The sequence below is a fragment of the Humulus lupulus genome, chromosome 2 (assembly GCF_963169125.1).
Source record: "Humulus lupulus chromosome 2, drHumLupu1.1, whole genome shotgun sequence".
In the NCBI taxonomy this organism is placed as follows: domain Eukaryota; kingdom Viridiplantae; phylum Streptophyta; class Magnoliopsida; order Rosales; family Cannabaceae; genus Humulus; species Humulus lupulus.
The window spans coordinates 190,865,498-190,882,783 of NC_084794.1; the positions used below are offsets into that span (position 1 = coordinate 190,865,498).

A 17,286-nucleotide genomic window follows, 5' to 3' on the forward strand; every position below is an offset into this window, starting at 1 on the left:
AAAACTGTCCATTGTGCCTAGTCACTCAGAAGATTTCCAGGAGCTTCCCGTTGTTGAAGTTACAACTTATCGTCTATGAACACACTTCTTGTAAGTATCTCATTCTTTGGTTTGAAAAGTTTTTTTTCCCTTTTTTCGATGGAATGTATGTTCTTCGCCATGTTCATCAACACTTATTGTAGTCACTGGTAGGATATTTCTAAATATTCTTAGATTCAATGGGTGAGTCCAAAAATGTCATAGAAATAAAACGTTCGTAAAACTGGGAAATTTCTGGGTAAATCTGGGTAATCCTAATGGTGCATTAATTTAAAGAACACCCATTCGGGGTAATGGAAATGAATGGTTTTTAGGTTTAGAACCAGATAGCTTAGAGGTTACATTTTCTTGGGTGGTTTTGCACTGAACCGCCTCCAAGGAAAGTAGTGGTCTGACATTCTAACACATGGATCCCTAAATATCAGGGGTCTGTTAGGAAACCGAGGCGCGTAGCTTAGGATATCGGGTGGCATCACGCGATGGGGTTGAGGCTAACCTTAGCTCATGTATCAAAAGTAAATTGTTTCCCTCTTCGTACTCTTGCGTCACATTTTAAAATATCTTAGGTTGCCAACTAACTAGGTCGTTCTATCATTAGGCGATCCGAGGGCTCCTTGAAAGAAAAACGCCCCAAAGAAGAATGCCTCGAGCTCGTCCTCTCAACAAAAGAACAAGGGGAAGCAGATCGCCCCATAATCTCCCATCACACACCTTGGTCCGATGGTGGAGAAGGAGATCATGGTCTACCCCAACACATACTTTGAGGCTGAGCGTATCATCTCAAAGATTACGACTCAAGGGAGGGTAAATAGAATTATATTGAGCCATAATATAGAGGTGGGAACTGGAACTCTCTTAGTCCGACCTGCGTTCGAAGGGGAACATGTTCCTCTCTCTAAGAGGACTTCGCGGCTTGGAGTGATGAGCATCTGAGGCCTGGGGCCTTCCTCCCTTTGGACCAGTACTTCACGGATTTTTTAAATTACGTGAAGCTGGCTCCATTTCAGCTCCCCCCAAATTTGTATAGACTTTCGTATAGACTTCAACAGACATTTTTTATTTCTTCTGCCTTAAGGAAAGCCCCGACCAAAGGGGACGCGGTGATGGATTCTACTACCTCACACGATTCCCTAACTTAGCCTCCATCATCGAGCTTCCCAGCCATCCAAACAACTACAAGGACTTGCTCTGTATGTGGAATGGATTCCAGAATTGCGAACATCGATATTTCAACCGACCTCGTAAGTCTTCCATCCTTGTGAATTCAGCTTGTGAATTTTTATTCATTAAGATATATACATAAATTGTTACATATCTTAACTGAATTTGTTTCTCGTGCAACCATATTTGTGAGGACAGCAAAGTCCGTGACCCTCGGGGGTCAGTACGAGAAGTTATTTGGAAATAAAGGACTACCGCTAGGTCGTGAATGACATCACAATGCTGGCTTGCCGATTGATTGGCGAAGGTCAAAAACCGGCCTTGAGGACCCGGGCTACCCTTCCGGCGATCCCTGAGCTCCCATCCACTCAAGAGGCCTTTCTAGCCATATAGGACAAGGAGGATGAAGATTACGAGGTGCCTCTAGTGCGAAAAAGGCAAGCTCCCAAGGCTGACCAGGAACCCAATCTAGAAAGAGTCGCGTCAGGGGCAGTAGTCTGCCCTTCCAGCCAAGGTAACTCATACCCCTTCAAGGAATTAGATAGGGTTGTTGCTGATTTTAGGTTAGTTCATTTTAATCCACATCAGCTCATCCACTGTCATCCTTATTACCCAGATCGAAATATAACCCTACTCCAGTGTGTAGACCACTTAGTGGTACGCCATGACAGTAGTTATCCTAAGGGCACAGTCGTAGTTGATAACACCTTAAACTTTAGATCCGCCATTTTTTAGGAATATGGGACCAACCATAGGACCTGGCCTTCTCTGCTCCAGGGTGAATTTGTCCCCGGATTTAGGCAGTACATAGAGGAATCCAGCCTCGAGGAAGGACCTGAATCTGAACCCCTTAGGATCCCATAAATATTACTAGTAGATTCTTCTTCACCTCCATTACTTCCAAGGCTGGAGGTCATGCCTATCCTAGCCAAAACACATGAGCTGGTGATAATAGACTCCTCCCCCAGCTCGAAGGGTATGATCTTTGTTTCCTTTCTTTCTTTATAAATGCTTTTTGAAACATTATTTTTGTGAACTAACTTTTTTTGTTCTTTTTAGGTGAGGAGATGGAACAACCAGGAGCCCCCAATATCCGAACTACTTTCCAGACTAAGCTGGCTCAGTCCCGTCGTAAAGAGGCTTAGGATCATGAAGAACCCCCCCCCCCCCCCAAGTAGCGGGAAACACCTCAAAATCCCCTGCCAAGTGGAAAGATATGAGCTTAGCTCAGGAATCAGTTCCGGTGACTTCTGTTGCTGCTAAGGTTCCCCCTCCTCCTCCTCCACCTCGATTCGTGCCCTCCTAGGCTCAAGTGATATAAACCAAGCCCCCAGCTCCCACCATCCCAGCCCCCGCCATCCGAATACTAGTAGATCCTCAGGACCTGGACAAGATCCTTGATGCCTTTCAGGGTATCATTTACAAGACTGCAAGACATATGATGGGGCATGCCTATAAGGCCAGCTCGAGGGATCTGAGGAACATCAAGGAGCGCAGGCCAGAGAATGTCATGGAATCAGCTATGGGGATGAACCTCACTATAAGTTCTCTTTGCTTACTTAGTAAAAAATTTCTTTTTATTGTGACCAAGGGTATATCTCTGACTTGTTTTGTTCTTTTTCAGTCTGCCTTGGCCCAGTATCGCAGTGTAGCTCGTGCCAGGGCTAGAAATGATGAGCATTGGGCTGAACTAAATGTTTCCCAAACCGCCCTGACTGCAGCTCAAGAAGGTGAGCATGTAATGACCCACTACTCTAGACTTTTGGACCATTAACGAAACTATACATACAAATCCTTAATAAAACTTACATTTGCGAAAATACCATAACTTTATTGGAAACTTGTAGAAACAAGAGTTACTTTCATAAAATAAGTAGGATATGGGATCCCATTGTCTTTAAAACAAAACATAATTTAAAGTGAAAAGGAGTTACATAGAAAGTGCGGAAAAATACATATAAAACCATAAAAAAAGGTAAAACAAGACTACATCCTCGAAAATCAAACTCTCGACTCCTTGAATCCATTCACCACCGATACACATTCTCCCAAGCATCCATGAATCTTACCGCCACTATAGCTATTTTCCTGCACATATAAACAAAAAGGAATGAGCCTAATGCCCAGCAAGGAAAAATCTAACACATAGTTCATATACATAATTTCATAAGAAACATAAAAACTTAACATAACACTTTATCATACACATACTATAATGCCCATTATTACTTGGGGTCCCATAGACTAAACAAGTCATATGCCCATGAGATTAGTGGGGTCCTACTAGCTAAGTAGGTCATATGCCCATAATCTATTTGGGGTCTTGTTAGTCATATGGGTCATATGCCCAAGCCTACAAACATACATATTCATAACATATTTTATAACATATTTCATAACATAAGACATAAGATAACATAAGACATAAGATAACATAAGACATAAGATAACATAAGCATAAAACATATAGATTCTATCCTATTTTCCTTACCAAAGTTACCGGGATATGAGGACAGAGTTGGGACTTTTGGAACACTCCTAAAACCATATATAACAGGGTGAGTAGATTTGAAGAAGAAGAAATGAAAGGAATGGAAGGACTAAACCTTGAGAAAAATACTTACCAAAACTTATGTGCAAGTTCTTAGATTTCCTAACCAAAATAAGAATAAGGTTAGAAGACTGAGTAGAAGACTATGAGAAAGAAAATAACATAATACCAATGACTAGGGTATAGAAATACCTTGAAGACTTGTAGACCAATCTAAACCTCGAACCGAAATACTATGAAACCTTACTTCCCCAAGTGTTTGATAAGCTTATGATGATCAAGCTTATGATTTCCCCACCCAAGTGTTTAACTCTCACACTCTCCTAGCACTTGCAGCCTTTGAACTTAGAGTAAAAGGTGAATAATGGCTGGGTACTAAGTCCTATTTATAGAGTTTAGGAATGAAAGGATCTTAATTTTACTTGAATAAAAATAATAGCTTTTTAGGTGAAAATAATTTGAATAATCGTTCAGCAGAGGCTGAAGACTCGTTCAAAAGGTGCTGGACTTATCAAGAGGTTGAATGGCTGAATGGAAAACAAATTCAAAATGTTTCAAAATATGCTGAAGGAGGCGATATATCACCCCCTGTAGGCGATATATCGCCTGGGCCAGTATGCCCGAGGCTGTCGTGCATCGTCTCGTGTTTTCCGTATCTACGTGCTGCGATATATCGCCCCCTATAGCTGCGATATATTGGCACACGCTGATTAATTAAACACGAAATTACACATTTTTAGCTAAGTTTGAATGGAGTAAACAGCCTTGACTAAGCCTCAACGTATTCAAAGCTGCTGACTGACCTTATAGCATTCAAACTTTTACCCTTATTAAATTTAATCCTCAAAATACTTAATCCTTAATCATCCATACATAACATGTGCTTAAAATCCTATTGGTCCTTATCTAAACCTTATAGTATAATAAATATTATCCTTAATATCAGTTATATAATCAAACCTTAGGTTAACATTAATATTCTTACACTATAGGTTAAACTTAGAAAATCTACAAGTACTACTATGAGTGTCCAAATAATTCATGGTCTGAACAAAAAATCCACAGTTACAAAGATAATGCTATAAATACTATAATACTACTATCTAACTAGCTATGTAAAGTTCTTGGACTCTACAGAGCAGGCCGCCAAAGTTGCCTCGGCGACTGCTCAGAAGAATGAGCATGATGCCAAGGCTGCTCTCGCCTCGTCCGAAGAAAGCGAGTAGGCTGCAAAGACTGCTCTGTCTGCCTCCCAAGCCCAAACTACCCAACTTCAGGATGAGATTGATGTGGTCAGAGCGAAAATTCTTGAGGCCGAAGTCACAGCCAAAGAAGAAAAGGTGGTGTCATCATTGGCCATGGAGGAGACGTTGTACCATTGCTGGGCCTTCAACCTGGATGGGAACTACTTTTTCATGGGACCCAAGCTGTGGGATCCATACCTTGCAAGATTCATGGATCGACTCTTGCAAGAACTGTCAGAGACTAGTGAGGCTTCCAAAGTAGCAGAGGGAGATGGCGAGGAGGTCACCTCGGTGGGGGAGCTGATGGAGCTCAATGATTGCTCTTTTGTATTTTTTTTTTCGTTTGTGATTGTTTAATAATATTTTGTATGTAACTGTTTAATAGTTGTTTTTTATCAAACAATTGTCTTTGGGCTCAGTTCGAGGTTTATTCTTCTCGGGATAATTTTCTTGCTTTATTTCAATATACATCTTTTTGATACATTTATCTTTCCTTTACTATCTCCCATGTTTATGAATCCTTAAACTTGTACATTCGAGATTTTAGGAATCGATTTTCAGATCGGGATAGATTTTATCGCGCTTGGTTATATCCAAGTTTTGTGTGTTGATTTGTATCCTACCTATTAAGAATCAAGCCTTGAACCTGGTTATATCCGGGGTTTTTAATAATTTAAACTAGTTCGTGGTAGGTTTATTGATAGCTCGAGATTTAACAAGCCCTTGATATAACAATTTTCCCAACTTTCCAAGTTTTTGACCTAGTTACGTCCAGGGTTTTAAATGATTTAAATTTAGTTCGCGCTAGGTTTATTGAAAATTTGAACTTTAAAAAGCCATTGAATAATCAAGATTTCGAAGCTTCTAAATGTCGGACCTTGTTACGTCCAGGATTTTAAATGATTTTAAACTTAGTTTGCGCTAGGTTTATTGAACACTCGAGCTTTAAAAAGCCATTGATTATTAAATTTTTCCAAGCTTCTCAGTTTCCTACTCTTATCAAGCAGGCTTAATTTTTCCAACCTCGATCGGCACACAGTCCATTCATTCCATTCACATCAACACACAAGCCAAGTTACCAAGAATCCTTCCGCTTCCATATCTATTTTCTTGCAGCACACTAAAAATAAAGGAGTGAGTCTAATGCCCAGCAAGGAAAATCTACTAACAACATACATCATATATCATAAGCATAAAACTACATCATAAACATACACTATAAAATATATATCATATATCATAAGCATAAAACTACATCAAAAACATACACTATAAAACATATGACTATAAAAACATATATTACAATGGCCATCATACTTCTTGGGGCTTGCTAGCTAGGAAAATGATATGCCCATAAATTTGTAGGGCTCGTTATCTAAACAAGTCATATAAATTTTGGGGGCTTGTTATCTAAACAAATCATATGCCCAATGACTATAAACACACTCTTGGGGCTTGTTATCTAAACAAATCATATGCTTGTTATCTAAACAAGTCATATGCCCAAGAACTATAGAACATATTCTATACATAAACATATCATAAAATACACATATCATAACATAAGCATATCATAATTTAAACATAACATAACATTAAATCTATCCTATTTTCCTTTCCAAAAGCCGGGATATTTTGGAACCATAACGAGATTTAGAAACTCCTATAAAGCAACAGTGGTAAAGGGTGATAATATTTAAGAATAAAGATGAATATGGGAACTAAATCATCAAGAAGAAACTTACCAAGAAACATGTTAAGTTTCAAGAACTTAAATACCTAATCAAGAATCAATAATAAGAGTTAGGATGTGAATAAAAGAAACTAAAGAAAACTAAAGAATTATAAAGAACTGGACTTGAGGAATAGGAATACCTTGAATGACCTTATGAATCGGTCTAAACCTCAATACCAAAATCACACTATTTCTCACTTCCCAAGTGTTTATAAAAGCTTGGAATGATAAAGCTTTAACCCAAAACTCAAGTGTATCTTTCTATAGTAACACTAACACCTTGGAGGCTCTGATCAAATGCTTGAAGAATGAAGAAAATGGGTGAGCACTAGGTCTTATTTATAGAGTTCAAGGAGTGAAACTAACTCCTAATTTGAATAAATAAATGATTATAAAATGAAAAATATTTGAATTTTCGTTCAACTGACACCCAGAACTCGATCAAAATCGTTCAAAGGCAGGTCTAAGTGGGTAAGGGTACTTTTAAAAGTCAAAAAGTCAAACTTCCAAAACTATACCCATGTAGCCAATATATCGCCCCTATAGGCAATATATCGCCTCCCTTGCTATTCCCGAAGCTTGTTCGATCGTTCGTGCAAAGTTGACATGTTTTCCGTATCTTCCGTAGGCGATATATCGGCCCATATGCTGCAATATATCGACATACGTAGATATATTAAACACGTATTTGCATTTTTTCAGCATAATTTGAATTGGATAAACAACTTTGACTGAGTCATAATACGATCCTAACAGTTGTTGGAAGGTTCTAGAGCTTCTAGATCTTTCTTTTATTAAAACTATTCATAAAAAATACTTAATTCCTTAATAATCATAGTTATGACCAGTATCATGCTCTTATTGGCTCTATCTAAACCTTAGGTTATAATAAATAACATATTTAGGACCAGCAATATTAATCAAACCTTATGTTATAATTAATATTCTTAAACTATAGGTTAACACTACAAGAAAAAATGCTTTTAATAACACCAAAAATGTGTTATGAAAACATACCATAACACTTTTTGATGTGTTAAGACCGACTATGTTATTGTAGGTCAGGGTACATTACATAACACTTTATCATTGTTATACAGATGTGTTATTATACTGTCAACGATAACACACTTTCTTTGTTATTTTAATAAATAGATAAGTGTTTAATTATATTATTTATAGTCGATTATATAACACATTTCAATACTTATAAATTTTTGTTATACTACACTTTAGTATAACACATTTTTTGTGTTATATAATGAAGTTTGCATAACATAATTCTTTACTTATAAAAAGTGTTATTGTAATAGATATTATAACACATTTTTCGTATTATTTTAATATTTAGATAAGTTTAAATTCTCATTATATATTCATTTATATAACACTATTTTATTCTATTATATTTTTATTTTTTATTTATATAATTAAAATTAACTTTCTAGTATATACTAGCATCATCAAATGAACTTGATTTTCAAATAACAAAAAGTAAAAACATCCAACATTGTATTAACAATCCACAAATTAGTTTAAAACATTCAACATTGTATTAACAATCCACAAATTAGTTTAAAACATTCAACATTGTCATCAACGACAAAATGTTCTTTAAGTATTCAAGTAGTCTTAAATATTCAACATATTCTATTACTTTCAGCACAAAATATTCTACAGGTGCCAACACAAAGCCTTCAAAATTAAGTATCCTTTTCTATTTTTCTTGTCACATCTGCAAAAATAAACAAATAAATATTTTATTGTTATTATCTAGCATCACAAATTACTTCAAGAAAAATGCTATGGAAATTATTTCCAAGAGAGGATACCACATACAAAATAATGAATTCACAACTACACCAAAGCAAACAAAGAAACCAAACACTAAATTATAAGACATTGGTTCTTTTTTAGTATGAAATCATGTGTTCATGTATATGTGTGAGAGAGAAAGAGAGGAAGGAAACGATAGAGAAGTTAAACAAAATTTATATATGTACCATACTAATCCAGCCATAATAGTAATAAAATTGTTGAGATTAGCTTTTTGGGACCTAGAAACAATAAAAAAGAGATAATAGTGATAAATACTAAAAAAAATCATTAACATGCTACTGTACAAATTGAAGGCACCAAAATCACCATTCATGAGTCAAAGTTTGCCATAATCTATACAAGAGATTGTGAAATAAATAATTTGATTGTAGAGTGCATAACAATAAATCAATAGACCTCGTGAACTACTATAAACTACTATAGAATCACAGAAGAATACAATATTTTTATCCTAAATTATTATAAATTCACTCTTTGAATGAATCTCAATGGTCATAAGAGCAGTGGAATCATAAACATATGATTTTGTGCATATAAATATAATAGCATAATATAAGAAGCATTAAAGAGCACTACATATGCTTGTGTGCATATAAACATAGCTGCATGATATAAGATATATATAAGATCCAATGGCCTAGAATCTAGATGACACTCATATTATATGTGTGCAAGGCAAACATGTGATTAGGCTTACTAAAAAAGAAGCAATAAAGAGCATAAATGGTTGTGCCAATTCATTAGTCTGAAATAGTTTGAGAGATTAAATATAGAGCATGACCATGTATTTAGACTAGGTCCAACAAGCCATAAGAAACTCATAAAAGAGAAACACAAATAGAACACCACAATAAACTAAACTACAAAAATCAGCAGCAGAGTGTGCTTTATGATCGAAGCCACTGCCAAAAAAAAAAACAGAGAGAGAAAACACAACAGACTAAACTTGGAAGTTTTATTAACCAACAATTCTGGACCAAAATCATTGTCAGAGAAGGATCCCTTCTAGTTATGAATCAAGTACTATTTTGCAACATCAAGAGAGATATTGACAATCCCTTTAACACAATCCAAACCCAAACACAAATAGAGATATTGACACCTAGAATAAACAACCAAACAAAAAGCTATTATCCAGGCACCACATTACTTCAAAAACATAAAGCATGCATAAAGTACAACATAGTATTACTGTCTCATGAGCAGTCTCCTGAAAGAAACCATCAAAATAACTTATAGGGGCAAAGGATATAGAAAAACTGTTGACAACATAGTATTACTATCTCTAATTCTCTACTCATGCAGTAATAAGAAAGGAAAAAGAAAACCTTTTGGATAGCTAAATTATTTCATCACTGATGTTACATAAGATTGTATTTAAAATAATTAATATTTTTTCTAATGGGGAAAAAAGAAATGAGCCATTTCTAACCTGAGGAATATATTTGATGACTGTCATAAAGACTTTGATTGAGCTGAAAACAGAAAGAATCAGTTCCATGTCAGAAAGTGAATCAATAATATATTTCATAACAAATGGAATTTAGAAACCTAAAGCTAATTATGATAAAGCGATTAAGCCAATAAATCGAAGCAAACAAATGCTTTTATCATCTAGCTTTCCAATGTTTTTTAATCGAACTGAATTGTTTGAAACTCAATTTGAGAAAGAGAGCAATCTCTCTTTTGCCATGTTTTTTTCAATTTTAAACTTATGATTCAGGAAACAATTTTTGTATGATTCAAAGTGTATAACACTTAACTGTAGTTCATACATAAATTTTCGATTCTGAAAAGACTTATTAAGTGATTAATTCAAGTATGATGCATGAAAATTCATTAACAAGAGTATAAACTATATTTAAACCTTAAGTATGCTAGTCTTGGAATCTTATATAAGGCTTTCATTCAAACATCCTGATTGCATAAACTGTAATCTATATATAATGTATAAATTGTTCATTAGTTCATAGCATTGAGAAATGGTTATAAACTCAGATTTGTTCTTACAATCGATGGCCCTTTATAACTTTTTTTATCATAGATCTATGGCTCTATGCAAAAGTAAATGGAATGTTAAGAAATCTCAGCAAATATATAAATATATATACAAAAATTGAGTTCTATAGCAAATGGAAAGTTCAGAAATCTCAGCCAATTTTCTATCATCATCCAAAAATAGAAAACTCAGAACTAAGACAAAAACATATATATATATATTTATGTATGTATATCCTTAATTTATTGAAAACCCCTTTTTACTTCCTTCAGACATAAGCTATATAAACTTAGTTATTAGACGCCATTCATGGAGCGACAATAAATTATCGACTCCAAATTTCCAAGTAACAGAATAGTTGGATGGTGAGCTTATACCACCTAGGCTTGTACTCAAGGAGCCAAATAATTGTATGACTATGAAATGAAGGAACTCATTGTCTAATGTTTAACTACTTCTTAGTTAACTACTCTACAAGATACCAACTGCACTTTAAGATTAATGCATTTGTGTGTATATGTTGTTTTCTTGCATTCAAAAGATATATTCAGTTTACTGAAGCCAAAAAAACATGAAAGTAATGTGCCTTGTGTTTGTTATGGTAAGAAGTTTAAAAAAAAAAATCTTCCAAATTATCTTATGTGCTCTTATAATGGAGGGATCAAAGGCAGAAAAGGACCAATTTCAATTAAAGCTGAGATATATGAATTCACACCCTCCTTTCACCTGGTTGAGGTAAGCAAGTCCAGTGGTAATACATTGGAATACAAAACAATAATGAAATAGGATATAAGACCATCTTTAAAAGACATTGTTTGGGCATGGCAAGGTGAATAGATGCAGCAAGAATAATAACAACACCACCATCAACAATTTATGCATAATTCCATTCTATTTTAGCATGCTCATTTTCTTAATGCATACACATGTTGTATTATTTAATGTTTTACTAATAATGGTATCAATTATGATGAGATTATTTGAGCACAAGAAAGCAATAAATAATGGTATCAATTATGGTATCAATTATTTGCATGGTTAAAAATAAAATAAAAATAAAGCGTGAGTAGACATGAAAGTCTCCAGAAATTACCTCCCTAAGAATCAAGACTCCTCTCTTTGAATCTTGGCATGCTACAAGCTCATAACTGACAAGATTCATACCATCCTTTAAAGTTGTTACTAGTGCTGCATCTGAAAAAGATAAATGGGTATTTAGATGCAAATGAGGCTGCTTGAAGACATTACATGCGAACTTGAAATTTTTTTTCCACTTAATTTGGGATTCTGTCACTACCTTAAAATAGGGCTGCTTATAATTCACTAATTTCAGTTATAGTCGCACTCTGTCTTTCATTCACAGAGTTTCTTAGCAACAATATTCAGAGAGATTTTTTATATCCAAAGAAATAGATAGCTAATATGATGTTAAATATGACTTTTAAGATCATAGCTAATATGATGTCAAACCCCAAAGGAAGTAGGGAAAGAGAGGGAGGCAGGTAAGTTTACAATAATGAAATCAAGAGAAAAAAGGTATGCGCAGAAATAAATTAAGAAAATTGGAATGCATCATTGCAGAGTAGAAATAATCCAAGAGTAGATTAAAAAGGAGAACAAAAAATTGTACCTGTAACAGCATATAGAGCACATAAAGCATGGAAATCAAGAGAGCGATCCTGTAAAGAAAGAAAGATAGGATCAGAAAAAGTACACAGTCGTTACTCCTTAGGAACTAGAAAGTTACATCTAACATGTGAGAAATAATCATAGCAAAATTGGAGTGTATAAATATCATATGAATGAAAATACATATAGCTTATTAACTTTTAGGTATAGACATTTAGTTGACGCACTGGCATGAGAAACTGAGGTTCAATTCAAGAAGAAAACAAAGATGGGGCACAATGATGTGATCTACACCAAGATTAACACTCTCAAGGTCCTATTTTAATCGTACCAGGTAAGCCTATACCATTTGAAATATAGAACCATTGTGTCTAAAAGAGTGATTGCTTAATCTAACAATGATAAGATACGGTTCAGTATACACAACTGTCAACAACACTTAAAACATTTTTCCAAATACCAAATAGCCCAAAAAGAATATAGTGAGATATAAATTGTCCATGCATATAGTAATTACTGACTAAGATGGCCATAAACAAACCAAGTGATGTATTGGAACAGTTCTCAATGTTCCAAATCTGCTGTTAATTCGTCCAACAATTTCATGGACCGGGATTGTGAGTTTTTGATCTGTGAAAATGCAATATGAAACAGTGTATTAATTAAATTTTAGCAACAAAGCAAACAAAATGCACTTAGAATTGAAGTGTACTTCCTCAATCAAGGTAAGTTGTTTAACTCTGAAAAAAAAATATCTTAACCATTGTTGACTGAGTAAATTATTTTAAAACAATGACAGTAATAAGATGGAGAGACAAAATAGAACACTATTCTACATCAACCCCAAGCTACAATCAGAAGTAACCTAGAACTCAAAACATAAAGTTTATAGCTCAAATTCAGACATATAAACACATTAAACTACTAAAGGATCTAGCAAAAGGAATTCAACTTAAATTTAGACATTCCAATGAGTTTTTCTCTCCTTACTAAAGAAGAAGAATTTCTAAAATGCAACAGACGCTAGTCCTTCTGCCAAGGCTTGAATTAATCAAGGAAACAAAAAGAAATCATGAAACATAAAGAATAAAACTATTTGCAAATCAGGCAAACACAAGAAGAAGCAATGCAAATTTAGACAGAAGTATACACTCTCGAACATCTGTTCTAGTTGGCACAGCAATTTGCAACAAAACTACTTTGTCACGCCAATCAGGGTTTTCCTCGAGGAATTTTTCGAAGGCCAATATCTTTTGAGGAATCCCTTTGATCATATCAAGGCGATCTACACCTAACATCACCTGTAATGCCATATATTTGACATAAGAAATAGTTAATATATAAAACATAAGATATATCATTAAATATACAAATTAGAGAGCAAAAAAATATTAATCTACTAAAATTAGAATTACAAACACCTCTCTACCCATGCAACAAGCAGTAGCAATAGCATAAATAAAAATGTGTCACTAGGAAGGTAAGGACTAAGAATTATCCAATAGCTTTACAGTAAAAGAACCAAATAGGAATATCCAAGATGAACACTCTGAAACAAATCATAAGTTTCCATAACGTGTGGGCTGAAGAAACTAGACAGTGATAACTTGCACATGTTACTATCATAAACAAGGTCTCAAAGCATATCAAGCGACCAGCTATCCTAAAACTTCATGTCATAGGAAACTAGACAGTGAGATAAACTATGCTTAAGAATTAATTCATGTTCCCATTATGTTGTGGAAGTTGAGTGTATGCATGGCATACTTTTATTCTAAAAATATATTATTTACCTTCCTCCCAGCAAATCTTTCTTTAAGTTCTCTAATGTGTTCCTGGACTTGAGGAAGCTCCAGTGCACGTATAAAGCGATCTAAATCTATATCGATGGGACACTGAAAATTTTAGCACTGGAGTCTGAATGAGTAACAAGTTTCCATACTAAAGTTTACTCATATAATATGTCTTCAACTTTAAATTAAACGGGCATGTAATTTCAACTTACTGCAGCCACTCGAGTAAGCCTCCCTTGATCCTCAACTCCCTCGGGAGGACCCTCCAATCCAAGAATGCGAGTACAAGCACTAACGAAATGACGTGCATAATCATATGTATGAAAACTAGAAAAATGAGGATTAATACATAAATTACATGTTCAAAAATTCATATAGTCCAAACACTTAAAATGAAGAAAGTAATATAGAGTCGAATTACCAAATAACATTATATTTAATCAAACTACTACTTAAACCAACAACATTCAAATAGAAGATGTTGAGTGGAAAATAATAACACTTTATTAATATTGAAGGGCAACACAAGATGTTTAGGTTAGAGCACTCATGACAAAAGAACTTTCCAAGTCACTTTTATAATTGACACACCTGCTATTTTCCAATTGCCCTCTAAGCACACACCACTCTTCTATTAGGCTACAATGAAGAAATCTAAAACTTTCTAGAATTTTCCAAGTCATTAACTAGTTTCTACTATTCTCTAAATAATTCTATAATAATTATATCATAGTCTAATTAATTCTAGGTTTCTCCTAGAACATTCTAGAATACTTTTAACAGAAGAACATCATAATAAGTGAAGCACGTTTGCATATGCTGAACAAACTACCTATTTTTTCTACTCCAGCTGACATTAAAAGACTGGTTCTTGACAACTTTAAACAAAAGTCATATATAATATTCAACAAGTGCTGCCGAATACTCAACGTACCCGACTAAATCTGCAGCAAGAACTGAGCACAACAACTCTGATCGAGATGGCAATGTCCTGTGAATTTCAGATGAAGGAAAAGGAGTATGTAGAAACCAACCAACTTTCATTGATTTTTTGAAATCTTTCAAGCATTTTGGAAGATACATAAGATGGTAATCGTGGCACCAAACAACATCACCCTCTTCATAATTCTTGATAACCACATCAGCAAACATTTCATTTGCCTTCTTATATGCAGCAAAATGCGACTGGAAACTCTTGGTGGTAGCAAGTCGATCTTCTTGTGGAAGTCCAAGGTATTGAAAAAGTGGCCACAAAATGTTGTTGAAGTAGCCATTATAATATTGATGAACAATCTCTTCATCAAGAAATACTGGAATACATCTCTGTGAGGCAGAAATAGAAAAGCATGAACATAATTGATTTTCTCATAATTTAACTAAAAAAACATGTTTACTCAATTAGAGGAAAAAAAAATCAACCCAATAAGCAAAGGCAGTAATATTAAATGGTCCGAATGACTCTATGTCAAGATTCGAAAATTAACCTTTTCGGCTCGAGACTTAGTAAGCGCATTCTGTCCAACTGTATCGGGCACATTCACACCAGCCCAACCTATCCACCTTGCCTCAAATTCCTTCACGCCTTTAACACAACCATATAGTACATGTGAATAACAAGTTTACAAAGAAAAAAACCAAATCATTAGGTAAAAAAAGTAACAAAAAACTATTAATACGAGGAACTATTTTGTTAGACACGCAATAATATCATCAAGTAAACAATCTTAATATAAATATAAATAGACCAAACAATCTTAAAAAATAAAGAGTAGGAATTGCATACCCAGAAGAGCACTAACTAAACCCCCAGCACTAATCTCTAAATGCCATACATCTTCACCTTTCCTTACAGTAGAGACTGGTAATCTGTTAGCAACTGCCAATAACCGTTGCCTAGCAGGCTTTTTATCTGGATTTTCACATCGCTCATAATTGTTAGTCGTTGCAGTATCACCTTCAGGGCATTGTCCAACAGTTGCAACTTTCGAAGTATCATCTTCTGTTAAGCAGACATCATTCTCAATATACTGAGCCCCCTGTTATTATTGTTATTATTCTCAGAAGTTACTTCGTTTGATTGAGAAGTTCTGCTGTTTTTCCTTATCTTCCTATCATTCACTAGCTGTCCAACTCGACTGGTCGACCAGGTTTGGTTACTCTCGTACTTGTTCCCTATCATGCGCTCTCTATGCAACTGAACCTTGTGTGCCAAAATTTATAACCACAAATGCTTCTCAAGACAACTGCGCCTCCTACATTATATTTTTGGAATAGTGAGTCTTCAGGGGCTAGTAAACAAGACAAAGCTTTGAAAATTAATTAAAAAAAAACATAAATATTGCTGTAGAATTACTCTAATAAAAGTGTTAAGCAATGAGATAGGCAAAAGGGTAAGTGAAAAACACAGTTATGTCATTGAATCAATTATTTGAGTCCATAAATTTGAAGGAAAACAACCCAATTAATAAGACAAAAAAAGTAGGTTATTAACTAGTGAAGAAAATGACCCACTACTACCCAGAAAGAAAGAAAAAAATGAACGAAAGGTACATCGAGCAAGTCCCCACCATAGGTACATATATCACATCATTCAGACGAAACAACAAACACATTGCATTGGTGGAAAACATGTTGGAACTGCAATTCAGTGATATTGAGAAAGCAATTATCGTGATATATCTTAAGATGCCAAAGTTAACTTCAGAAACTTGAGAAACAAAATAAGAAGAAAATCTTCAAAAACCCAATTCCAGAAGCACTCAAAAGAGCAATTACCAATTTCTTTATAAAAGAGCAAGAGTTCAATTGTCAAGCTTCTTTTGCAGATGAGATTCAACTATAATCTATATCCCAGCCACTACTACTACTACTACTACTACTACTAGGTATGAACTAGATAGAAAAAGAGATAGGAAGGGATGATGATAAAAAGAGAAAAGATAAATCTCCGGAAACTGAATGGCAGAGAGTTAACGAAGTGAGAGAAAAAGAAAGCGAACAATCGAATCCTCGTGTAAGCTTTATAGGGTATAGACAGCTTTAAATCCATGCAGGTAACACCAAACACTGGGTTGAAAACAGAAAGAAAAAAAAATGTTTTACCAAATAAGAAAACAAAAAGAAAACTTGTTATTTCCCAAAATCAGTACGAGGTTAGACAAGGTGATGAAAAAAATAAAAATAACAGGTGAGAAAAAATCTTACCCATTCGTCACCCTTCAGTCCCCGTCTGTCCCCGACCTTGCACAAGACACAGTCGACCAACTCCTGCACCGATCTAGCCCTCACCTCCAAAG

At 34.8% G+C, this 17,286-nt stretch overlaps 1 protein-coding gene across 1 annotated transcript; it reads right to left on the bottom strand.

Moving 5' to 3' along the window:
- Nucleotides 1-10,473: 10,473 nt before the first annotated feature.
- On the bottom strand, nt 10,474-16,169 carry LOC133815025 (alpha,alpha-trehalose-phosphate synthase [UDP-forming] 1-like). The gene is made up of 11 exons (XM_062247919.1): nt 16,059-16,169; nt 15,774-16,026; nt 15,475-15,572; nt 14,925-15,313; nt 14,203-14,317; nt 13,991-14,092; nt 13,348-13,498; nt 12,739-12,827; nt 12,199-12,247; nt 11,662-11,762; nt 10,474-10,506 (listed from the first exon to the last, which is right to left on the bottom strand). The coding sequence occupies exons 1-11, from the start codon at nt 16,167-16,169 to the stop codon at nt 10,474-10,476; spliced, it is 1,491 nt and encodes a 496-aa protein (XP_062103903.1).
- Between the last annotated feature and the right edge of the window lie 1,117 nt (nt 16,170-17,286).

Coding starts and splice junctions, on each gene's coding strand:
- LOC133815025 (XM_062247919.1), bottom strand. CDS start 16,169: ATGATAGGGAACAAGTACGAGAGTAACCAAACCTGGTCGACCAGTCGA. Junction 14,093..14,202: donor GGCTTACTCGAGTGGCTGCA/GTAAGTTGAAAT, acceptor TAAAATTTTCAG/TGTCCCATCGATATAGATTT. Junction 12,248..12,738: donor CTGTTCCAATACATCACTTG/GTTTGTTTATGG, acceptor CTTTCTTTACAG/GATCGCTCTCTTGATTTCCA.